The 27,653-nt window shown below is 39.6% G+C and overlaps 1 protein-coding gene across 1 annotated transcript; it reads right to left on the bottom strand.

Moving 5' to 3' along the window:
- Nucleotides 1-1,401: 1,401 nt before the first annotated feature.
- Nucleotides 1,402-27,653, bottom strand: LOC139715878 (GDP-L-fucose synthase-like). Its single transcript, XM_071627427.1, has 8 exons — nucleotides 27,525-27,653; nucleotides 25,136-25,295; nucleotides 15,898-16,012; nucleotides 13,446-13,648; nucleotides 12,736-12,869; nucleotides 5,713-5,924; nucleotides 3,862-3,961; nucleotides 1,402-1,865 (listed from the first exon to the last, which is right to left on the bottom strand). The coding sequence occupies exons 2-8, from the start codon at nucleotides 25,285-25,287 to the stop codon at nucleotides 1,810-1,812; spliced, it is 972 nt and encodes a 323-aa protein (XP_071483528.1). The 5' UTR covers nucleotides 25,288-25,295; nucleotides 27,525-27,653; the 3' UTR covers nucleotides 1,402-1,809.

The raw sequence follows: 27,653 nt of genomic DNA, 5'->3' as shown, positions 1-27,653 counted from the left end.
CATTCAATAGTTGACACATGGCAATCAAATTCTTATAAATTGTAATATGATAGTTTGTAACTTGTCCTGACTAAAATAATTCTCCTACTGGCACTGGGCAGCTGAATTCTTATAACTTGTCATAACGCTAGCCCATTGTAGCAATTAATAATGTGCCATCACTAAAACAGATTTCGAGCTGAAGCAAAACTTCCATCAAAAAGGCTTCATAAGAGTGTAACATAGTGAGGACCATCCATTGTTCTAACAAATGCTCAGATACTGCAGGAGTACTGTAACAGTCTGATTAACTGGGATATTTCATTTGGTATTATGCACCATTTTTTAAGGAACATTTGTCCAGTGACACTACCCCATGATTTTTTGCCATGTGGAGATTTTGGCACCAAGCTGAAATTGAAATCACATACTGCAAAAGCAGAAATTTTTGTGTGCATGAAACTTTCACAAATTTTGCAAAGAGCCAAGATTAACAAAAGTAAAATGCATGCAAAAGTTTCATGCTGCAGTAAAGGCCTTCTGCTCCTATTTGCAAAATTTTCCATGTCGCAAGTGTTTCTGGTTTTACAGTGTGTATTTCTGCTAGCAATAAACTGGATGTTAATGTAACATCCTTGTTTGTTTCCTCATTGCAAACATTTTTCAGAGTGACAGAGTCATGTCTGGGAAACCACTGCATTCCTTACATTCCACACAGGAGGCACTCCAAGTTAAATGAAACTACTCAAAAGGTTGAAAAAACTTGTAAACTGGCACCGTCCACTTGGAACATCACCAGAGACTCCAACCCCAAGCACCTTCTGATCTGGGGATTCTCCCCCCCCCCCCCCCCCCCCCCCCCCCCCCCGAAACCCCTAACAAACGGGAGACTCCAAGTTGATGTGTGCGAAGCGCGAAGTTCCTACGGTTTTAGATGTTCTCTGGTGCTATCTAAGGCTTATTTTTTCAACATACGATAGCAATAAGTAAGAAATCCTTTCCACCGGGAGACACAGAGCTAGGGCGGGAGAAATCAAATCTCAAACGGGAGAACGGGAGATTTTGCAAAAATGGGCTTTCGGCAGGAGATCTCCCGTCGAAAACGGGAGGGTTGGAGTCTCTGCATCACACACTGGCCTGTATTAATCAATCGGAAATGAACACACACCAATGAAACTGGTCACAAATTTATTGAGGTCACTGACCGACACAAACATACTGTTCAACCAGTAACATTTGCTGCATGAACTTTTTTTTTGCGAATTGGAGTCTACGGCTTTTTTTGCAGCATCAAACTTTTGTGAACTGGAGCTGACAGCCGCCTGTCTCAGTGCATGAAACTTTCATGAATTACCACTGGCATTCAATGCATTGTGTAGACAATAACTTCCGAGTGCATTTAACTCGAGCGAATCTTACCTCCTTGCAAAATTCACAGAAGTTTCAAGCACACAGAACTGTCTGGTTTTAGTATAACAACTTCCTCTGTTCATACAGCGCCACACTGTAATCATCCTACTGATGAAAAAATAACCAAATAACAAAAATCTCAAATCAATTTTTATGTGGAGAACACTTGTGGAATAAATAGGGCCAGACAAAATACATATATGTCAAAGATGGGAAATCACAGTGAAATTTAAAGAATGTATCTACTATTGAATTAACATTAAGTAAGTAAAAACTATCTAATCAATGAGAACAAAAATATTCTTTTACTACAGATAAAGAATCTGAAATAGAAAATGATTCATAGAATCAGAGAACTCTGGTTATCTTCTATACATTAATCCATGGAAGCAGGCGATGGTGAAAACAATGGTGGGATTCCTACTTGCGAGCAATGTCATAATTTTCCACAAACCAGTCGACCGTTTCTTTCAATGCTGGAAAAGAAAAAAACAGAAAAGGAAAGAAAAGAACATAGTGAAATGTATGTTGATTTAGGGATGGCAGCTGGACTTAAGATAACAACATTAGGTTAAAGGAGCACAGGAGCATAAAAAAGACAAAGGATGGATATCCACAACAGTATATTTCTTTGGATAACATCAGTAAGATCAATTGGACCCCGTTTACAGTGCGAGACTCGGCCGCGGCTCGGCAGCGGCTGTGCCCAGCCCCGCTTCAGTGTGAACGCGCAAAAGGCCAAATGCGGGGCCAAAATTGGCCTCACATTTGGTCTCGCTCTCGAGGTGGTCTCGGCCGTGGCCGAGCCGCGGCTGAGCCCGGCCTTTTCTCAGTGTAAACGTAAACTGGGCCAAATGCGCGGCCAATTTTAGTCTGGCTTCCAAACCCTCTGCCTGTACTATTTCGCTGTGCAGGATATTAACCCCCTCAACGTTGAAAACTAGTATAGTTTAAGGTGGTTTTGTCCTGCAAAGGATTTTTTCCTTCGGTAAAGGCCTTTGCCCGAACGGCGACTGAAGTCGCCAAGGAATTCATTTGGCAAAGGGTCTGAAAACCAGACAATACCAAATTGCGTTTATTTACAAGCAGAGCGCCACTACGACAAAATATTGAAAGGTTTGAATCAAAAGCGCGGCCGAGCCCGGCAGTGTAAACGGACAAAATTGCGGGGCCCGGCCTCGCAATTGAGGCTGGGCTCGGCCACGGCTCGGCCGCGGCTCGGCCCAGCCCCGCACTGTAAACGGGGTCTAAGTATCAGAAGTCTACTCATAGAATCAACCGATATTTTGGCCCGAATCCACGAAGGTGGTACAATCGAAACCATGGTTTCAATTGCACCACTTTTGTGAATTCAGGCCATTATGTGCTAAAAAGTCGATATTTCAGAAGAAAAGGGGGCAGGGGGAGAAAGAAAAAAAATGTATTTCGATTGAATCTGTTCCTCACAAATGCAGTGTCTTAAAATTTGAGTCTCTTTTGCAAAACCTGAAAATTACATTCCTTTCATAAGCTGGTATCTTGTACAGGTAGGTAAGTTAGACCTTCGCTCAGAATAATAAAACAACAATTTCTTTAGGATGGAGGGGGAATGGATAGCTATAGATACCCAGTGAATATATTCAGACCTTGTTAAATTCCACCGTAATTCTTGGTACAAACTGGAGCATATACTCAAGTGCCATGGGGTTAATTACTGTATAAAAAGTGTTATTTTCGTGAGGGTTTGACTTTCACGAATTTTGCAAATCACTGTTGGACTGCACATGTAACAACACGCGAAAATATCTCGAACTGACAGGCATTAGTGCATTTATGATAGCCTTGGTGTCAAATTGTGAAAACATCATCTCGCGTGATCTCTGCATTTGCAAAAATATTTGTACGTGAAAATAACAGCATATACAGTATCAATTTCTTTTGTAAAAACTCTTCAGGTGCGTAACCACAATATTTCACACACGATGCCTGGAGACACTATTCTTATACCATGCAAAATTTTGTGATGTTTGCAAAAGGGGTACAACCATTTTAAAGTATGAGTCACAAAAACTTCTGAGAGCAAAATGGACTTTTATCTGGTATTAATAACAGTCTACATTCTCTACTGATGGTTCATGTTAACTGTGCTCATGCACAAACTCAAGAGTTTTCAGATGCACAGAGATTCCTTTCCTTTTATTCCTTTTTTAAAACGTTTTGGGAGAATATCTATCAATTGAGATGATGCATACACACATACACACACATACACACACAAATAAATTGATCGCACAAATTCTTATGTAGAATATACATAACTGATAAGTGAATGACCCAACTGACATATGCTAACATAATGTTCTGCGGTCATGATGACTGGCCATAATCCACAGATAGTATGTAACTATGGCATCAGGTTTGGTTATGTGTGTGTTTTTTGTTTGTTTGTTTTTTAACCCATGGTCTAAACGAGGATGGATTTGCATTGCTCACCTTCGTCTATAGGAGTAAACTTGAAGTCTGGTAGGTATTTCCGCAGCTTGGCATTACTGGCTGTCTTCTTGAATTGGCCATCTGACTTGGATGTGTCATACTTGGAGTGGTGATCGGTTGTAGTTAAGGCAAGCAAACCACTGGACAGGTGCTTGTTACCATTGAAACTGCTTCACCTGATACCACTATTATCTTTAAAATTAGTTTGCAGACTGTCTACGTTATTTGCTCTTGATATCCAACTGCAGTTAGTTCTACTTGCCCTTGACACTGAACTGCAGTTCAGGGCAAATAATACTTGCTAAATAACATTTAATCCCATTTATAAGACACATTATTTCAGTGAAAGTACGTACAGAATGAGATTACTTTTGAGAATAATTGTTGACACACATAAATTTGACCTACTCTTTTTTTTTTCATGAATAACACTGTGCATCACATTCTGGTCAATGGCATTCAACAGTCTCTTTCTGAACACTGAATCACCAAGACAAGTACTGCTTTCTCTGAACCCTATAAAAACTGAGAAAAAACAACAACAAGCAAACAATGATATTTACTTAATTGCTTACACAGCAAGCTCAATTTAGTCTATGCATTATAATTGGCATCTGCTGGAGTGTGACTCCTCATTCATGTACTGAAACCCTTTACCTTCCCGTGCACCCAGCCCTGACTTGCAAAGCTTTTCATCGGCAGAAATGTAGATCAGACAAACCAACTTGGGTGTGGCACTGTGGAACACTGACATGAAGAGACCATTGTGGTCTACTGGAAGTCAATTAAAGTACATGATCCCAATTCTCCCTATCGCATATAGCTCTCTGAATCTGAATGCTTGTGGCTCTCTAATTTTTTTACCTTTAGTTCTTGGGATACAAACTTCCAGTTATGAACACGCGATGTGTAAATGTACGCTTTTACGCACATTGAACGCCGAAGTACTAGTATTCACAGATCGTATCAAATTCTGTCTTAGAATCTCTTGACTAATGGTTATTTTCTAATCTGTAACTCTACAATTGATGAATGGGATTCTTTTGCAAAGTGGCCATATGCTAGGCCGATGATGCAAAACAACAAAATTACGGAAAATGTCCTAGATGAAGGACGTGACATGGGTGAATAGTGGGGTAAACCGCAAAACCGGAAGTTTACATCCCAAGAGCGATCGATCAGATATCGGTATCACGAGGTGATATCGTTGACATTGGCTATATGCAATAGGGAGAATTGACAGTACCTATTGGATTTAATTATATCTGAGTGTGCAGGTGGACATGGAGAATGATAGATTTGGTATACAAAGCTCACAGCTCACAAGAAGTTTAATCCTTAGCTGTAACTGCATTCACATGTAGTTAAATACCAACAAACTTCCTATTATTGTCAGCAGGACAGTCCACTCAGGCGAAACAATGTCTTCATTCAACAGAAAGGGCCACAGTGACCTACAATGTAGAAAGGATCGGGGGGATTAGGTAATCTTCATCCATTGACACTTCATGTCCATTCATCTGTGCCAATTGGTAAGGAGAGCATTACAGTTAATGCGCCCACTCGGTAAATAAAGCACAATAAGTGTGCAAGCACAGCTATAATCATGAATCCTCCTAACAAATTGTGTACAGCTCTATCATTGATCTCTACTGGATTAGATTGTTATCTTAGATATGCATATAATGTGGTGGACATAAACGCTGACAAGTGGCAGACAGGTGCTAATCATGGTTTCTTAATGTACCCCAGTTGGCGGTCAATGAAGATTTATTCAATCGAACCACCCATTTCTCCCCCTTGCTACCAGGTCTTTATTGATATAAGTTGGGAGTTTTATGTTAAGGATACGACCACCTCTCCCTTGAAGTTGAAAGCCTTGATGACATGTTCTGCGCACTCCTTGATGGACACCTCATCTTCCTCGCCTACCGACAGGATGATGGGATCCACCTCTTCGTAGTCTCGCAGCACCCACACAAAGAGGCGTGCCAGGTCATAGGAGTAGATAAACTGACGTAGAGGCTTGCCCGTGCCCCAGATAACGAGTGGCGTCCCATCACCTGAAATGAAAAGCGTAAAGCAGATGTCACTGCTTCAAATTTTATCAGAACTTCAAAATGCGACACTGTCAACAAGTATCAATGGGCTGCAATACTATCTGACTTTAGTATCTCCCATTGTTGCATTCAGTGATATAGGACTAATATCATGAGCTGCAAAAACTATATGATACTCAGCATACCAAAACATGTAGGTAAGGGCGTAAATCTAATACACCCTGACCTGGAAAGTGATGAAAAGTTTGATTCACCCAGGAATGGAGATAATCACTAAATTCCCAATCTTGCCCACTGGACTGGTTCAGATTGCTCTTGAGAGTAGAGTTAGGACTCATCCAAATTCTTCCCTCGCTCCACTAACTGCCAGGCCATCAACAATGCCAGGTGGAAACATGGTGTTTAATACTAATCCCAAGTAATCTTGGGCTGGGGTAAGTGGGAAATATTGTTATAAAGTAAAATCAGTCCATTTTATTTCAAAGAAGGAGATTGCATCCATCCATGACAAAACTGTCACTGGTTTGAAAGAGATTTGTCAAGGAGCCTGATTACAGGTAATCCCTCAACCTCACTAAAGGAGGAAAAGGAAGACACAATCCCTCGTGCATGGATAATCCAGTCACCTGGAAACTCATTGTAGTCTTAACAATAGAAGCTTTGAAACTGCCTTTCCACTTGACATTGCTGATAGCCCACAAGCTAATAGAGCCCAAAAAGTGCTTCAACCCTAAATGGATTGGGGGGGGGGGGGGGGGGGGGGGGGACTCCACCCTCCCCTTTGATGTTTCGTGCAATAATTCTGCAATGCAAAAAGGCCTTGTCATGAGGCTTCTTGACCCTGTTTGTTAAAGTCTCACCCAACTTTTGAGACCAAATTTGCAATGTCCATGTGTACTATTACAAAGCCACGCCCACTTTTGTAACTGCATGTCACCCCAAAACGGGCACAATTTTTTTTGATTTTGTGTACATTTCCTATGGAAAACAGTGCTCTGTCATGAAATTCATAAAGACCTGACTATGTATCATTTTGATTGATTAGTTTCATGCTAATTATGGTAGAAAAGTGATCAATGATAATTTCCAATAAAAACCAAAGAAAAAACAATGGCCAAAAAAAGGAAATACATTAGAAATTCTGAAAATGATAAAATACATACAATTTGATATGACTTTTGGAAGTTTTTTATGTAGAATTGTTGAATATCTTAAAACAGAGATACAAACAAAGAAGCACACTTTCAATGCCTTTAATTAAGTTAAGATAAGAATTTGGGCTTAATTCACATAATCAATTAATTAGAATTAGAAACTGATAATTTCAAAAAATCTTAGGACAGAATCTTGCAGATTACAACATGGGTGTCACATGTCGTGTGCCAAATTTCATTGTAATCGCACGACACTGGTAATTTAAACATATAAGTGTCGTACATATTCTCATGAGCAAGGGAAAAGACATTGTCAAGGTCTCGCGTCAGTCAATATGATGAAAAGGAAGTACGTAGACAGTGCTTTGATAGGAAAAGTTGGGAGTAATCAAATGATGTTCCATCAGGGTGCTACATCATAAGCACTTGCCTGATTGCCTGGGGCAAGTGAAAATCAAATTTGAGCAAGTGTTTTTGAACAATGAGAACAACTGCTTGCCCAAATTTTGAAGCCTTCTTTTTCCCCTTATCCCCCTCCCCCCAATGAACCCAAAGAAGTCAACCATACAGGAGCCCAAAGGCAATGGCTGTTTAGTGATGCAACGCACTTTATATTTCAATTCAGCAACTTCCAAACACTTACATGAAGAAGCTCCAATGCAATACAAAGCAATGCAATGCAACGACAACACTTGATCAAACCAAGTTTGTTACTCGAATGTGTTCAAGCTTGTGAATCAATGTGTGCTGTTTATTCAAAAGACTGTGTTCTATAAGCCCTTGACTTACACACGATCTTATACAGTGTGTCTCTAAAAAAAAGTAAACCCAACTTCAACAGCAAATTTTCAGAAAACTAAAAAATATTTGCACATTATTTTTTCATGGTCAGATAGTCCAATAAGTCCTCTATCCAATGATACCATGTAGGTTATGTAATTCTCATGCATGACTGAGCATGATTCAACTGAGTGAATGGGTGTGAAATTATCACTGTGGCAAGTTATTTCTTGCTATTGTCATGCATTCAGGCCATATTTGAAGTTAAATTTTTGTCACATGTTAGGCCTATGATTACATAACAACTTCAGCAAAGGTTGTTCCTGACACAGGCACACTTCACATGCTTTCCAAACATGGTACAGTTGACAATTGAGCAGAGAGTATTCCTGGCTACTCGATACCAGGAAACAAGAAGTTTCGTGGAAGTTCAAGAGGCTTTTCGGGTGCAGTTCCCCCGACAGGCAGCCTCCAACAAAAAGAGCCATCTGGTACAATGTGAGAAAGTATGCTGATCACAGAACTTGCCACAGTGATGATTTCACACCCATTCACTAAGTTGAATCATGCTCAGTCATGCATGAGAGTTACATAACCTACATGGTATCATTGGAAAGAGGACTTACTGGACTATGTAACCATGACAAAATAATGTGTAAATATTTTATAATTTTCTGAAAATTTGCCGTTGAAGTTGGGTTTACTTTTTTTAGAGACACGCCGTATATTATTTCCTTGTATCTCTTACTTTCTTTTCAGGCTGGTAAAATTAATGTTCGGGCAAGTGTTTTGCAGCAAATTTGAAAACCTGCTTGCCCGACTGGACAAGTGGTGAAATAAAGTTGTGTAGCATCCTGCCATATTGACAAAGTTGAAAGAGGTTCACCTCTGTCCAATTGATTTTTATGGCGCTTACTTCACCAATTGGCACAGATGTTTGGAAACTTTCTGTCAATGAACAGAGATGACCTATTAAACTCCTATGGTACTCCCATGGCCTTTCTTTTGGACTTCAGGCAAACTGCCACACCTGAGTGGGCTTGCTAAATTTACAACACAGTCAATACTGAATGCTGTTGCTTGGCAAGTTAAGGTAAATACCTGGGCATACAAAAGGTTACAAGTTATGAGCCGAATGTTTGACAAAAAGGGTTGCTATGCATTAAATTCTATTCAGAGTTCTTCTGTGCACGAGGTATAGTACACACATAAAATTAATATATCCCACAATACTACAACAGCAAATAACCAGCAAATCAATTCTGCATAGACACAAAACAATGCAAAACCACAGGTCTTGAAGATGGCAAATAAAAAACACCCAGTTTATCAATTCTGTGTAGCCACAAAACCAGGCCTCGAATTAACCGACGGCCACCGACGGCCATGGCCGTCAGTGCCCCTCTCGTTGGCCGCAATGCCTTTTTTTCCTTGATCAAAGTTACGGCCAAAAAAAAATGTGCCCTTTTTCTTGAGGCCGTGGTGCCCTTTTAGAATGAAAGTTATTATTTATGACGTATAATATGCCCTTTCTCAAAGTCTACACTTTAATAAGCTTGAACAACTTTCCTGATCTCAAATATCATACAGTGCACTCCCCTTATAACGAAATGCTCGGGACCGGCAGTTTTCTTTCGTTATAACGAAATTTCGTTATAACCGAACAAATACAATATATAACGAAAACAAGGAACCACGTATATATATCATATTATGTTTGCTGAATACTCATCATACACTGGAAAGCTATGTGAAATGTGATGGGATAACTGTATTACAATAATAAATGCAAGTTCCCCTCAGAAACTGTGCGTGACACAAGGAGCGAACACACAGTGGTGTGAAGCGTTCACCCATGCAGAGACGCTATAAATGCTTGTTCCGCCACATATTTTTGAAAGCAATTCGCATTTCGTTATAACGGAGCACATTTCTTTTGTTTTTCTTTGTCTGTGGCGCTCGGAAAAGACTTCGTTATAACGGAAATTTCGCTATAACCGTGTTCGTTGTAAGCAGATTTTGTACCATAGACTTTAATGGTGCTAATTTTGGGACCAGAAGATTTACTTCGTTATAACGAAATTTCGTTATAACCGTGTTCGTTGTAACGGGAGTGCACTGTACCTTCAGTTCACTCGCGTCCCAATATATCTGCTTCAAACTCAAAGTATCTTTCCGAGATACGAGACGACGTGTACGTACATGTACGCCTGACCGGCTTTTACCGTCCCGACTGCCTCTGCAGCGCAGCGGCCATGGAGTTACTAGCATAGGCAGCGCATATTCAGATAGAGTAGTAAAGAGTGAACACCAAGTTCACCCAGAAAAAAGAAAAATCCCACGATGCCAAGGTGCCAGACTACTGGGGAATGGGGAGGGGTGGAGAGAGAGAGACCAATCAACACAAGAAACCGTGTGTACTGGCGCATTCTTGGAGGTCATGAACTGTTTGGGGTCTTGGAGATGAACAGGGAAAAAATGTTTAATTATCAAAGATAGCTAAAGTCGAAGCCCCAGGGCGAAGACCCAGGATTACAAACGTAATGAGTCTTTATTTCTGATCACTCTCCTGCGATTTTTAGGTGTTAGTAGAGTGTCAAATTTTTCGTGAAAACACAAATTTGACTACCAGTGACAATGAAAGAATTGTATTTTTTGGGGCAGATTTTTTTTTTTTTGTCTTTATCCTGACTAATATTCAAGTTCATATGAAATTTCTGACGTCTTTACTGCTGCATCAACAGCCTAAAATAAATTACTGGAAGATTTTTAATGCATTTGAAATGTCAAATTTTGAGGATGCAAATATGTGGATAATCATCGGATGTGGATGATCACCATCCACATTGATTTGTACCCTCTAAATTTGCCATTTCAAATGAATATAGTAGGCAATGTGTCAGAAAATTCTGAAGCTTTGTGAGTATGAAATTTTTGGCAACCTTCCATTTGAACTTCAGGCATGATAAGCTCCTATGATTCAGCAAAAATAACTCAACAGATCAGAGATAAACTTCCTTCGAATTGAGAACGAGCACGCAGATTTGCTGGGCGTGAGACCACAAGAAGCTTCAGCTTTGCTTTGAGATTGTAACTCGGGAAGTTCTCACAAACTCCTGGATCACCCCTCCCTGCCAACTCCAACACGTTGCTCCCCAACGTGCATGGTGTGAATGCATGGCGTCTCGATGTCACCGTCTATAGATACCCGAGGCTGCTTTGTTTTTGTCTTGGAATATTTATTCATTTCGTGTCATGACATGAGTGTAGAAATCTTTTTGCATGGCGATGTACAAACTCGTGATACTCAACTCGTCTTTTTGATGTTTTTCTTTGAGGCCAAAAGGAAGACAAAATAGTATCATGACGTTTGCAGTTGTTCAAAAGGTCTGCTTTTGATAGCTCACAGACTAATCACCCATGCTCCCAGGCCCTCCATCGAGCAATTCACACGCGCACGCAAATTCCTTTGCCATGTGGTTTTGCCAGCCAGCTGTCGGAATGTGCTTTGAAGTTACATGGCAGCCTGGCCTGGCTGGCCTGAATGGGTGTCGAGTTTCAATCAATACTTACTGTTGTTTTATTCCTGTTTTAAAAAATGTCGTTTCACCTGATAGAAACACGGAAATCGGGAATGTGTTACAGCTGTAGGGAAGAGGTTTTTGTTGTGTGTTGCACTTTGTGTGTGTGTGTGTGTGTGTGTGTTTGTTTGTTTTTCTCGTTTGTTTTTCTTCTTTCTTTTTTCATATAGATCGAGGCCAGGGTGGGGAAAGATCAGAGTGAAATGAGTATTAATGAAAGGAGTCAGGTAGAGGGGAAGTGGAATAACCAATTAGAAGCATTTTAACCCTACCATTATATCAAAAAGAAGAAAAAGATGTTGGTCTCAGTAACAGGCTCTGTGATTAATTAGATTATTTCTCCAGGTGCAGGCGGAGTCTTGGGCCCTACGCTACGCAGGTGGTTTATGTAGGCTACTGATGGGGGGGGGGGGGGGGGGGGGGGATAAGGAGTGCTGAAGAGTGCCGCGGTACTAGTCCTCCTAAAATATGAAGACCTGATACTAGTAATTGGCCTTAAATAGCCTATTTCTTTCTTTTTATCAACTCTTTATCAACTTCACTTTCTTTCTTTTTTTTCCATCAAAACCTTGACATGCAAATGATCTTCTTTTTTTTTTGCTTTATCTATATTTCCTGATTTTTTTTGGCATTATTTATATTTCCTGATTTTTTTTTTTGGGCAAATAAAATTCCTGTTCAGGCAAATGTTTTGTAATAATTTGCAAATCCGGGCAAGTGATTAAAAAAAGTTATGTAGCAATCTTTAAACCATAACAATAAAGCATATGTCTGCAGTGTAAGCTTCTAATTTTTGTTGTATTATGCAATAATACACGCCCTTCGATTGCAACATGAAAAACTGACAAAGCATCTGGGCCACTTAAAATTGCATCTGGCCACCCAAAATCATGGTTAAGTGGCCCGGCTGGCCACCTAGAAAAAAAGTTAAGGGCAAGCCCTGGTATGCGTTGAGAACGTACATCGCATTGCATATGGCCTACTGCCTAACGTCGTCTGCTGCGGAGAGATCTTATGCGTGCGTGCGCTGCTGGAGTGTAGCAGCACGGTCGATAGCATACAGCTCTATGGGGCATTCACATCACGTATAAACACCCAATATGCCCTTTCCAATGTGGCCTTGGTGCTCCTCTGACTGACCTAAGTGCCCTTTAATGGTTGGCCTCTTGGAAAAAGTGCCCTTTTCTAAATGGCCTTGCCCCTCCATAATCCTATTTCGAGGCCTGCAAAACAATGCCAAACCACAGGCCTTGAAGATGGCAATAAAAATAAAATTCTTCTTTGTTTCAGTGAGCTTACGCTTGGCGACGTAGACTTTATGCATAAGTCCCGGGATCACATGGCCATGTTCCAGGTTAAAGTTGTCCCACTGCCCGAATACATTGGTGGGAATGACAGCGGTAAATCGGCAGCCATGCTGGTTGTGGTAGGCTCTGAAAGAAGACAGACAAATGAAAAAAAATCTTACAATGAAGCAGACTTCATCAATAAAATACCCACCACTTTTTCCAGTGTACATATGTAGTGTATAAGCTCATTCAGCTTTCATTTGATCTGACTGACAGGGCATGATCGCTCTGTGTAATACTTTCCTAAGAATGCGTGCTGTTTGAGTCTTCCTGATTATTTACTATTAAAAATGAACTGAATATTTTCATAGAAAAACAAGTTCGATCACCTGGGACATATCTAATAAACATCAACGATGACATCAATAATGTTCCGCTCCATGACAACTCAAATAAATGAAATAATAATATAATGACAGAAACAAACAAAAACAGCCACAACATACACTGTACAAATAACTTAAATTGAACAGTTTGGATAGATAAGGATGAATGCACATATGACAAACTTCATTGCACACTTGGCATTCAACACTTGCATTTGAATATATGTTCAGTGTACATGGAAAATGTACTGTGTATACAGTGTATTATGATCATTATCAACATGATTCATGGATCATGATTTTGGTCTCTGTGGCACTCCTTCGAACGTCCTACTTGTTCTGGACGTCGATCATCCGCTTCGAGTAGGAGTAGCCAAAGTTGGAGTTGTGCGGGGGTCCGTTGTGAATCATGGTCTCGTCGATGGGGTACGTCGTCTTGTCTGGGAAGATGCATGTGGAGAGGCAGGAAACGACTTTCTTGACGCCGTTCTTGTAGGCACTGTGCAGAACATTGTCATTGATCTTGATGTTCACTCTCTGTATGCAAAAGTGCAGGGAATACAAATGATTACGTCTGCTACAATACCATTAAGGTGTGAGGCTACTAGTGTGCAGATATTGTTCATAATTAAAGGCCAACTTTGGACCAGATGAAAGTTAGTCTGAAGAGAAAGAGTCAAATTTGGTAAGCACAACAGTGAAAATCTGGTACAAATTACATGTAGATAAAATTATGGAAGTTATATTATTGTAAAATTTCAATAATATTTACACGTCAATTCTCGAATGGTCAATACGAACATATGGGTGAGATAATGATGTCATCCTCTCACAATTGCCATCATAGCTCATACATGAAATCTTCAAATTTCCAGTCTTTTGTTCAAACACAAATATGCTTTGGTCTTGAATCCCAATACCTATTTAACTCATTGATCATTATTCTAAAGTTATTCAGCAACATTATGCTTTTCACTTTTATAGGAGAAAAATTAAATGTTGTTGAGTTTTTGAAACAATGTACTGTTCATGATCAATATAAAATTGTGTGATGACATCATCAGCTCATTCACTTGCATCAACTGTTTGAGAGAACTGTTTAGCAAAAATGAGCCAAATCCAGCATGTCAAAACTTCCCTTTGATATTTCTACCAGATTTTGATTAAAGTTTTATTGATGTCCTCAACAAATTTTATTCTATCTTTTCAGACTGACTTTAACTGGTTGGAGACTGCAGTTTAACACCCAAAGAAAAGGACATTTCAGCACTGAAAAATGTGGATATTGCAGCAAGTGACAAATGTTCATGATGCTCTTCTGCTTTTTATTTAGTATTTAGTATGCCTTTGGACAGTAGCAAAAATACATACTGGTATATGTGCACACTGTATACTCTTTAGTATGCAGTTTATGGTGTTTTGTCATGAAAGATTTAGCATAACTGGTCAAACATTCCTCTTATTGGAAATCCCAATAGTTATTTGAGGATTTTCAGATTGTGGGGTATGAAATGCAGTTCTTGATTTGGTGACTGGTACATTGTGTGCACTGTGCCTTCAAAGGGCATTGTTCCAACAAACAGTCTTTACTTCTAACTCTACACACTCCTCTGATATTTGCAGCTTTCTTACTCAATGGCACTGCTATATTTACTCTTTCCAATGTGTTATATACTGTGCAAAGTTTACATGTATTGCTAACTAAACAGCAAATCAAGATTCTTGAAGACTTGCGAAGAGCATACATATATTATATAAAAACAAACAAATCAAGTCTTGGCATCACATTTGCTAAGAATAATTTCAGTGCCAGCTTTGTGATTTTCTTTTTGGCTTTGACAACAACTTTTGGCTTTATAACAATCAACGGTTTTTTCACATATTTTAGGAGGGACATTTGAGGAATCTAAATACAGAACACTTGTTTGATTCATCTTTGTTCAAGCTCTACACCTCTTTATGGGTTTTATCCACATGCATGCACCAGTACCAGTCTACGAAGACTGGGCTGTCTTACTTGTCAAAAGCATTTCTTTCCGTTCCACTTCTTACAATGACGTCACTTAAAGTTGAAGGGCAATATATCCACACAACACAATGTGTCAGACTACCTGTATATTCCTACCTGAATAAGAGTGAATTATGCAAAATCTCAAGTCTTCTCATTCCCAATTACAAGCCCATAACATGGGCCCCATTCCCCTCGCATTGTTTATGTTGTAGGCAACTTGCCAGCACTAGGGCAGATTAATTTATGTGGACTGCTAAACTGAGGACAAAACAGTCTGACAGTGTGCTCTCAATGATACACAATACAAAATGATTCCTTTGAATTCAACATTGTACAATTTTCCATGAAGTCTTTATTTCAATTGTAAAAAGGATAAGTGCGCCTTGCCTATTTGAGGATGAAGTCTCAAAATTCTGCCAAATCTGATCTGAAGATAAACTGTTTACCTGCTCACTTTTGTGTTCATGCTTGTCTTTCAACTTATGTACTCTATACATGGCATGTGTTCAGTTTACCACTTGCTTATATATAACAGATTTGCTTTGCAATATACTAATTACGGTTTCCAGAATGAACACTGCATGCAGCATGTTTTGAAATGTAGATTAGAATGGACAGTACTTTTCTGCTATGACATGATTTTAAAGACTGAAAAATCATGCATCCCTAAATCTATTTTTCTGAAGGTTGTACAGTACATTGACTACATCGTATCCAAACTTCACAACCCTAATCAAAACACAGGCATTTGATGACCACAAACTATATGACTTACCCAGAAGTCCAGATTCTGCTTGAGATTGTAGAAGAGACCGCCCACCATTGCAGCAAGATGGATCACGTGTGTGGGCTTGTGTTTGGCAAAGAGGGCAGCAGTTTCCTCCTCTGACCTGGTCAGATATTAAAGTAAAAACAGTGAGAAGCAAAGGTGAGGTAATTACAAAAAAAAATAAATATCTCAACAACTTGAGGGAAAGCTCTGTCTGATGTTAAAAAAAGTTCTCAATTGTGTAAAAGTTTGTAGATCACTGGAAAAGAAAAATACAGTTGAACCTCTCGTATCCGGACAAGTCGGGACTGGGGCTCATCCGGATAGGGGATTTGGCGGGACACGGGAGATTCAATGCTTTAAACATGTACATAGACTGTCTATACATAGATCTATACATATACTGATGTAGCCCATTGTACAGTGCACTCCCGTTATAACGAACGCGGTTATAACAAAATTTCGTTATAGCGAAGTAAAACTTCTGGTATCAAAATTATCGGCATTGAAGTCTGTGGTACAAAATTCGTTTATAACGAACACGGTTATAACAAAATTTCTATTATAACGAAATCTTTTCTGAGAACCACTGACAAAGAAAAACAAAAGAAATGTGCTCCGTTATAACGAAATGCGAATCGCTTCCGAAAATACGTAGCGGAATAAGCATTTATAGCGTCTCTGCATGGGCGAACGCTTCACATCACTGTGTACGTGTTCGCTCTTTGTGCCCTTCACAGTTTCCGAGGGGGACTTGCATTATTGTAATACAATAATCTGAAATCAAACAAGGTTCGTTTTATTGTTCCGAAGGTACTTTATTACAAAACACACAGATTCTTATACACCTAAATGTCCGCTGGTTCGGAAATGAAATAGGGTTTGTTATTACGAACATTTGGCGTTATTCAAACAGTTCGTTATTACTAAAGTTCGTTAAACCGACAATGAGATATGGTTCTTATTACGACGGGTTCGTTAGTCAGGAAATTATAGGAGTTCTAAACTTTCGTTAATCGGAACATTAAAAAAAGTTTCGTTAATCCAAAGGTGAAAAAAAGGTGTGTCCACTAACAAAACTTGGGAATTGCAAACTTCATAATCGTCTTAAGATAACCGAACCTACGAAATAACTAACCATTCGCATTTTCTTTTTTTTTTTAATTTACAAACCTTCTTCGGAATAACAAACCTTATTTCATTGTCGGATTTAAAAAACCTACAGAACAGTGAACCATTCTCATTCTTTCATTTACAAACCTTCGGAATGACGAAACTCATTTCATTTTCCAATCAACGAGCCTTCGGAAAACGAACAACAAAATATTTATATCTAAATTATGAACTTTCGGAATAACGAATCGTCGGAAGAGCGAAGCTTCAGAATAATGAACAAACCTTTGGATTCCCGGGAATGGCGAAACTTCTGAACAAAGAGTCTTTCGGAGTAACGAACTTTAGTAAGAAACGAATCTTTGGAATAGCGAACTGTAACGGAATCCTAAACTATCATTTTCTACACGACTTATTGTGTGACAAAAACAACTTTATGCTCTCTTTTAAATGTAATATCCAAACGAAATTAAAAAGGTACCATTCCATTTCACATAGCTTTCCAGTGTATGATGTGTATTCAACAAACATAATATGATATAATGCGTGGTTACCTTGCTTTTGTTATATATTGTATTTGTTCGGTTATAACGAAATTTCGTTATAACGAAAGAAAACGGCCGGTCCCGAGCATTTCGTTATAACGGGAGTGCACTGTAGTACCACATGCTGATGTCTAGTAATGTGTATACGAGCTGCAACCTTTTCATTGTTACACTCAGTAACAGACCCCAAAATAGAGGTTCGTGTTTGCAAGAATGAAATCATTTTCTTTTATAAATTCTTGGGATGATTTACCTTAATTAAGAAATGTATCAAGTAGATCTTGAAAATAAACAGTACAAGTCGACGAAACTACGCTTCAAAATTTGATCATCATGTTGGAAGTAATATGTAATTCATGTGTGTTTGTGTAGGAGTTCTCAAGGAGTTGGGAATCCCCCTTCCCTCCCGTAATTATTAAAATTTAAAAAAAAATCACGGCGAGATTGCATCCGTATAATAGAGAGATCCGGATAAAGGGAGGCCGGATAAGAGAGGTTCAACTGTACAAGAAGAGCTATTTTCATTTTTTTTTTAATGTGAAACAAGTTAGAATAGTAGAAGCTGACAATGCATGATAAGGTGACGCTCCATAAGACTGCCTCTGCACTACATCTCACTGTCTTAACGGCAAATGTTCAGACTGCAATCGGCATAATCTATCGGGAACTGGTTAGAAAATAATTTATTAATTTTTTGTCATTTTTAAGGATTTACTTCTTATTTTTACACATTAATACACGGACAATGGAAGTGTTTCAGCCAGATTTGTCCCGATAAAGCAGTTCATGGTTCCGATTAGGCGGTGGAAATAACACGTGAAAAATTTGTTACATCAAGTTTTGTTGCACTTAAGGGGATGGCTAGTGACTGATCAGTGGGAATCAGTGGGAATGCTGGGGGATGATTGTTCCAATTCTTGTGGGATTGATTTAAGAGTACATTATATTATACTAGTGTTGTGTGAAAATCATTTGCTTCAGAACAGTCTCATATTCAAGTAATGGGCAGCTTAAAGGACAAGTTCACCTTCATAAACATAAGGATTGAGAGAATGCAACAATGTTAGTAGAACACATCAGTGAAAGTTTGAGGAAAATTGGACAATCGATGCAAAAGTTATGAATTTTTTAAATTTTTGTGTTGGAACCGCTGGATGAGGAGACTACTACAGCTTGTGAGTCATTTGCGTACAACAGTATAAAGAAAATGTATAAGAAAATTCAACATATTTTAACTTTTTTCGCATAATAAAAGAGCACTTGACTTGCCTCTTTCTAAAGGCAGGGGGAATAATATTACCCATAACATTTGTCGGTAACGAGTCAGGGGAATGTGTACTTTTTTCAAAAGATGGAATTTTGTGAAATTCTCTTTATATTTTCCTTATATTGTTGTACGCATGTGACATCGTACACTGCAGTAGTCTTCTCATCCAGCGGTTACTGCACAAAAACTTCAAAAATTCATAACTTTTGAACGGATTGTCTGATTTTCCTCAAACTTTCAATGATGTGTTCTACTAATATTGCTACTTTCTCTCAAACCTTATGTTTACTAAGGTGAACTTGTCCTTTAATGCCCCATCACTGTACAGGCATGCTAACCTGGAAACATTGAATTGCACATTACTTGAATATGAGACCATTCTGAAGCAAATAATTTTCACACAACAATAGATATATAATGTACTCTTAAATGAGTCCCACAAGGATTGGAACAATCATCCCCCGGGATTCCCACTGATCAGTTACTAGCCATCCCCTTTAAGCGGGTCCTGCGGCGGGTTCCCGCTAAAGCGGTTCCCGATTAACGGATGAGCACTGTATCCACCTATGGTATAGTACTCTAGCAGAGAACAATACTTTTTCATAATATTTCAAATTTGGCACTTTCCAGTGAACTTGTGTGTTACTTTAAAAACTATATATATTCTGTAATTTGCTTGTTACTTAAAAAATACATACTTTGTCTTCAGTGTCTGTATATTAACATAGATCTCTCAATTTTGATCACTCATATTTCCTCTAGAGAGCTCTGTTAAAGTAAGTTTGTGAGTGTACAAGTGTGTGTGTAGTGTCAGCACAATCCCATTGGTCTACCGTTACACTCGATTATCAGCCAACAATGCACTGGCTACTATGGAAACCTGGATGGGTGGGGGGAAGGGGTGGGGGCCTGGGGGTGGAAATTACCATGCAGCTTGAAATTCCAAGCTCTCCTAAAGCTGCACATGTGGGGCTTTTACTCAAATCTTTCTGAAAGTCTTTGAGCTGCATGCAAGCTGCCACGGAGGCAACATTGCTGTCCCATGGCCAGACAAAAAGTAGGCCACAATGGCTCAATAAACCTGTGTTTTCTAGATGTTGACCACACTGCAACAGCACTTTCCCTGTACTTACAGAGCATCCTATGCCTCTCAAACAATGACCTTTGAAAGCAGTCCTATGGATAAGATGCTTGACAAACCTTATTGACTGTATGACGTATTTGCTCTAGATTTAAAATGGGTCTTCCATAGAAGGTAAAGTCAGCTTCTGCACCACTTCAACCTGGGTTTAGTTTCACACAAATTTCTAGACAATGGTTGTTTGCTGAAAGACTTGCTCAAATGCCACCCTTGTTTTCCGTATGTGGACAACAGATTTGCGCAAATGCACACCATCCTTTTGCAACAAAATTCGGTGGCCATCTCTAAAGGACATGGGCTATTAGACAAACATCACAGACTTTATGCACACTGGGGTTCAAAAAACGAACAAGATCTAGCACATGCAGCAGGAGTATCTACAGCCCTTAACAAATGGGTGACAATCTGTTCAGAAATCTCACTCCTATCCTTCTCAACAGGAGTCCAGGAAATTTGCTTACTGCAGTCACACTGGCTTGTACTTATAAACATCTCTTCTGAAATTTGTTCTTCCACATAATTATAGAGGGCCAGTGATGAGAGGACCAAATTGTATTATAAATGTATCAAGTATTAGCCTCATCCAAACCCCCTTTAAAAAAAGAACCGAAAAAGAGGAAAAAAGGATCCTCATAGAAATGAAAAGAGGTAATATGTAAAATTCAAATTCACACATTTATGAGCTGGTTGGTATGAAATAAGAGATCTATGTTTTTCTCCCAACATCCATGCCTTGGGACTATCACTTGTAGTAATGTGACAATCTCTTTTGTTGGCACTTTTTACATGTACCCGCGATTGGAATCGATAAAGGTATTGCTCGCATCTATCGGCCATGCGGGTAGCTAGCAAGTTCTAGTGGGACACATCGCACAATTATCAATACATCATTATCGCCCCTGTTATCGTCTTACATATAAACGTTACTCTCGTTCATTTGAATGCCGCTGTGCTGCGGACCATGGTTCTACAGTACAACCACCTGTGTTGTAAACATTCAGAAGGATTATAAAATAAAAATCCGTGTGGATGATGGAGTACATTTTTATCAAATCTAAAGTTTGTAAATCGATGTGGGATATAAAGCAAATAATCATCTCCTATTTCTCTGGCAATGGATACAATCTAACGTCACTTCGGTGATCCGTGAGGTGTCTACGGTCTATCAGCCCTTGCCTTCAGCTCAGCCTGATAGACACCTCACGGATCACCTAGGTGGTGTCAGATTGCAACCATCGCCCTCGCAGTTGATGATTTATATATCAATCCCTTTGTACAGAGAGGATGCCTCAATGAAGAAAACGTTGGTGCATGACAAAGCTGAATTGAACAAAGAACACAAGGGTGAATAATATTTACCTCAAGCACAACTTTATACAATTGTAAGTTTCCACTTGATGATAAATCACAGAAAAAGCCAACAAATATGAATACATATCCCAGGCTTCACTTCATTCTTATCGTATCTAATCATGAGTGAAGTGTATCATAGAATAATATGATATGGAATCTTCAACTCATGACCTCTAAGCAATGACTTCTGAGCTATCGAAAAACAAATTATCTACAGCAAACAACAAAACAAAATGGCAAAACTATGTGAAATATTTGGAAATATGGGAAAGCATGCAGCAATAACTAAAACTTCCAACAATACTTTAAGAGACTGACTTTGTTGTATTAGATGCATAAAGATAATGAGATTACCTGAAAGCTTGGTCAATAATATGATACACTAGAATATGAGTGTAGACCCCACCTTCGGAGCAAGCTCCAAAGGCCATAAAATGGGAGTTGATATCCCTCAGACATGGGAATAAGAGGCATTGTACAATGTACCTCATGGCAGTCTGTTGTATGTATACAAGGTCTTATCATGGGAACTATGAATTTAGGTGCGATGAGAGCAGTACATTCATACCTGCTCAAAATGCCGTATAGATTATTTTGTGAATCAGCTTATGATGCAGCATTATGTAAGATAGGAATTGAAAAAAAAAACTTAATACTTGCTTAATTATTGGTCAAGAACAGTGTGCTGATTTTTACTGGCTGCACATTGCCACACTGATGATAGCCACTCTAATTATCATCTATATAGGACGTTGATAGCGGCGTATTGAAATTGTGTATTGTCATCCTCTTAATTTTTACCGTTAACATGACACTTGATTGACAGCATATTGAAACAAAAGCATCTACGCCAATGTATTAATTCCCCATAGGCTACTGTTGTTTATACTGGCTGTTCAATAATACACCGTATTTTGTCTCATCAGTTGCATGAGCTCTTGCCAAGCACACAAATGCTTGCTACTAGCGTGTGAAATTTTGATACAATTCACCAGCGCACAAACATCTTACTAGTTGCTTGCTTCATACGCAGTTTTAGGGGCTTTCCCTTTCCCGCGCGGGGATGAGACTGCTGAGTAACTTCAAAGACGAGTAGAAGTAGGCCTACGGTATTTTTGTGCATGTACACATAAAATCTAAGGAATACTCCTTTCTACATAGTAATAACAGTGGTGGTGGCCTTTTCTTGACAATTTAGTGATTGATCTCCATTCTGCTGACAAGGTCTTCAATTCAGCAGGGTAGCTAATTTTCCAGAAAGGATTTTTGCCGTCCTGCAGCATTCAGCCGATAAACTGCTTATTCCTTAAGATAGAATAAGGGAAGAAAACTAAGCAGGGAGTACAATTTTGGCTGGTAAGACCATAGGAATTTAAGAGCTGCACCTTCCAACCTTGGAGAGTGATTAGGCCCATTGTTAATTTGAATAGTGTGCGGGTAGTGACAGATCTGTCATAAAATGTAAACTGCAGAGGGAGAGGATGATACAGTTTTATCATTAATTTGTGTGTGTACAATGTATGCATTCAAACTGCTGTGTGCAACAGGCAATTCCTCAAGTAAGGTAATAGATGGGACTAGGCATTCCTTGGATTCCAAATGCAGTCTTTATTCATAAATTTGGTCCAGAAGGGTGCTATAGGAATTTAAATATGGGGTTTTCTGTCTGTCTTTCTTCCCCATGTTTTGTTTTGACAATTTTTAACATCGTTCGCAGAAATTTCTCAGTACATGGCCAAGGGGCATGAAATAAGGTGTAAATAAGCTGATTAGATTGAGGGGGGAGGGGGCAAAAAACAAAAACATCTCTGAGTAGTCTTAAGAGCAGTCACAGAAATCTGGACAGCAACGGTGGCTTGAAGCCTAACTCCGGCTAGGAGCTTTGGTTTGAATCACAATTTGTGGGATGGGTGGAAGGAATGGGTAAGAGATGGTAGTCAAAATTAAAGGCAACACATAGTTCCGGTACTGGTTTGAGAACCTGTCTTGCACCCAATTTGTGTCTGATGACACTGACGATGAGCAGTTTTGGAGTATTTTGAGATAAAAAAAAAGCATAGAATAATAAAAGTTGGAATACTGGTAGCAATTTTTATTCCATGGAGGGATCCAGGCTAACTTGGAATTGGGGACAACTCAGCATTATTTCAGACAAATAACACACAGTTCCTGATTGCCATATGTGACCCGCGACAACGGTTTCAGGCAAAAGTCGCAAGAGCAAATTCCCTCCTAGACGGGGTACAAAGATTTTGACCATTATTTTTGTCGATTTAGGTTTTTTGCAGAAATCGAATCTTTGATATGTTTTCTACATCTACACTAAATTTCATAGCATAAGACTAAGTTTTTCCTATCGAAAATGGAATGTTAAACACCCTATGTTGGATCGCACTCGTCAGTTTCGAGCTTCTTTCGAACTCCGCGCCAATATCCCCAGCGTTGCTACGGCGCAGGGTCTCGCATGCGATTGGCTGGTGTGTCGCATACATTTACATAATTCGGCTTTCGAGACACCAGTTGCAGCGTTTGGGGAATGCTTTGTCCTCGCATGCACGATTACATGCTCCATTGTTCTTGCTATAGTGGTTTATATACGCTCGCTCTGTAGTGCGTGCTCTTCGTTTGGCTTTCTATCCAAACTATTCTACCGCAATGTTCTACAACGGAAGTGAAACAAAAATCATGTAGCATGACATAACAGTGAGAAAACTAGATATTCTCAAACTTGTCTACTTGTACAAGTAGTAGAAATTATGACAGCATGAAGGTACTGGAGTAGATGAGAGGAAAGGAGCGGTCACATGTGACTAATTATATTCAAATACTACACGTCAAGATCGCACCAAACTAACGAGTCGAGTTTGTTTGTTTGTTTTTTTGATTAAAATTAGCACCACCGAACAAAGCAACATATGCGTGTCTTGTAAAAACAACACAAACAGGAAACGTGACCCTTGCCAGCACAAGCAATTTTCTGCCTTCAAAAGGGTTGCCAATGATATAGACAAATCAACCATAATGAAAACGCGATTTGTAAATGTGTGGATTCACCACCGCTCCTGTTACATGCACACGGTCATGGCGTGTGGATGCCATTGCGTAATGCGTGCACCACACACATGTACACCATACGTGCAATTATCGTATTCGCCATCTTGAAAGACGTACTATAAACAAACCCGAGCGAAACACATTGTTTTTCGGCTCCATGCGCTGAGCTCCGAGGAAGGTGCCCGGGAAATTTGACTCTCTCAGTGAGCCAATCAGAAAGCGATGTGGTTGCTAGAGGCGGAGCTTAACATCGATTGGCACCATCGTACGGATGGGTGATTCTCCCCTCGCATCGACGCTCGGACATAGTCTTTGAGAAAGAGGTGAATCTTCAAAGCCTGTTTTCTCGCAATTTTGTCAGGCTAACAACTTACAAAGTGCATTTTATTTCTCTTGCTATGCCCACTTATGGTGCCGAAGAATACAAGTGTTTTATATCAATGCAAAGCTTAGGAAATGGGCAATGTGATTCAGTGGAAAAATGAATTTTCAAAATTCCCGACTTTTGCCTGAAACCGTTGTCGCCGGTCACATATATTCAACTTTGCACGCCGGCCCTGGTCTGACTGTCCCCGACCAGTAAAAAACACTGTTGGAGCAGTAACTTTTGCAGGAATAGACCGATAAAAGATGGAAAAACTGGGTAACTACTGGTCCGACAGACAGTCGGACCAGTAGAAAAAAAATGGGTCATTGTCCAGCCCTTCCAATATATGATTGCAGAATTTTCTTGACCCATTCTTCAAAAGCATGTAATAATAAAACATTTACCTCAGGTCAGCATCCTTTGATGATACAAAGATCCACTCCTCATCTGGCATTTTCTGCTCGTTTGCCACTCTCTCAATCGCTTTTCCTACCAGTCCTGAGCCTCCTGTGACGAGGATGACCTTCTCTGCACGAGCTTTCTTTTCTTCAGACATGGTGCTTTCTGAACAGAGCAAGAAACATACTGTTAAAAAAATTTAGGGTATCAAATCACAGCTAAAAATGTGTAAAACTGTCAATCTGACACCTACAGTTTGTGCGCTATATAGTCACATATAGATCAACATCAAACGTGCTGATCTGCCCTTTCTGCAAATGACAAGGCAATTTTGCCTTGGCAGTTGAACTATAGTCTCTACACTTCTAGTGGACTTTCACTAAAGTAGCTTAAGCGTAACTAAAAAACTTAACACATGTGGTTTTACGAGCATCAAGTAACCTATGAAGAATGAGGCTTACACTTATGCAGGACTTTGCTCAACTACAATAGGAGCTTTGTGAAACAGGATTAAAAGTTACGTGTGCTACTGAAGTTACGCCTGATTGACTGAAGTCTACAAGTAAAACTGGTTTCCATTCGCCCGCAAAAAATGTCAGTACCGGTATTTGCTTTTAAAATGGACACATGCTCATGTAAATTTACACAGAAAAATCTATATGTATGAAGGAGTTTTTGGCTTTCATGGCCCTCCTCCATAGATGGGATTCTGTGAAGCCAGATGCAGTCTCCGCAGAATTAAACATATCCCCAACAAGATACAAACCGATCTTTTGGTCAAATGAAACGTGCGAAATGGCACTGCAATATCACAGTTCAGTTTGGAATTTGACTAAAATGTGAAATATTATATTAGCCAAGGAGATATGGCAACAGTATTGCAATCTACAAATGTATCCGATCATGGTTCCTACCAGCGTTTTGTAAATTGACTATTGATAATTTATAAAATGGGTTCAAGAATGTAGCCTATTGGAAGCGCTGAAATGAGTCATGTGTGCGTGCATTAATTTCTCACTAACATGTACGGCCTGACGTCACGATGTTTACACTAGCAGTGCGCACTCAATCAGTTGTTACAAGTGCGTCGCGCGTTACAAGTGCGTCGCTCGCTACTATACGCGCTGTCAATCCTGTAAACAACTTCTAGTTCGCGCTGCCGGCCGGCCTTTCTTGTGCGCATAACATGTGTGGCGTACGTATGTGCGGGATTTCCGAGTGCGACGTGCGTAAATGTTTGGGACAAACATCTTCAGACATCTCGACTCTTGAGCGAGTGCTACATGTAGCTGACTGGTATTGACCCACAAAGGTACGTGAAAAATGCTGTTCATAAAGTTTTTGACCCATTTTATAAAACAAATGATGCACAGGATTATTTCGCGGCATTAGTGGAGATGCAGCTCACTCAAACTAACGCACTCTATCCTGTGCATCATTTGTATACTAAAGAGCTATCCTGTTGTCAATAATTCTTGAACTACATCGGTACGTATTCAAATTGAGGCATCTTTTAGTATTCAAGTAGAAATATTGCTGCGATACTACCCTGTATTGGCTGTACAACGTTACAATTCTACAACTACAAGATCCCACATCCTACAGTGCGAAATACGAATGCTTTCGCATTTGCGCTGGTCGCAGTTACCATACTATCCAAATAGCACTGATTAGCAGTAAAAGTTACTTTAGACATGCCAATGCAATGCTTCAACTGGTTATTCAATCAATGCAAACCTTAATCCTTAATATCAACACGAATCATGGAAAGCAATACTGGCAATTACATAACTGGCATAGTTCTGCCAATGTCAATTTGAATGAGCTGTCAATCTACAGGGTGTAGATACAGAGTCAAAAACAATAAAGGAGGACATATCCCCGATAACCCTTCTGGGCATTGGCGTCGTAGCAAGTAACGCAAACGGCTCACTGCACACGTGTCGTTTATTTATGATGATCTTCATGAAACACAGTGGGAACTACTAGTACAGTAGTAGTACACCACACAAGTAGAACCGTCTATAACTAAATTTGAATCCGATGCCATTGTGTCAATAGCAATGTCGATAATCTTAGCTTAACATTACCACAGCTGAAAAAGCTGAATTTTAGATGCAGTCAGTGCTGTCAGCAGTGGTAGATCTAACGTTAACAGTTAACGTTAGAGTAACGTTAGAAAATCTAGCCAAGCTTGATAACAGTCCATAATTTACATACACATACGGAGGAGCGAAGCGGAGCTAAGGCTGACCGGCTGCCAGCCAGCAGCTCGGCCTCGCGCAGAGAGTGGTGTGAGCTGCTCGTTGTGGCTAGTTATGGAACCCATTTGCATGATTTACAGTCAACAGAGAGGCAGTGGAGGTAATATCATTAAGTTTTTGGCTAACTTACAATTGCTGTTGCTGTCCTGAATCAAGATAACGAATGCAGATTCAACCAGAAGTCTTCCGGACGGGAGAGGCGAGACTGAGTGCTTGGGAAGCTAAGTCTGCGGCTTCAACGATAAATCACATGCACACA

This window comes from Diadema antillarum, unplaced genomic scaffold (genome assembly GCF_040938485.1).
Source record: "Diadema antillarum isolate AM-2024a unplaced genomic scaffold, OU_Dant_1.0 scf00000057, whole genome shotgun sequence".
Lineage (NCBI taxonomy): Eukaryota > Metazoa > Echinodermata > Echinoidea > Diadematoida > Diadematidae > Diadema > Diadema antillarum.
The sequence above is the reverse complement of the archived record's forward strand: the minus strand, read 5'-3'. Positions and strand labels throughout refer to the sequence as shown.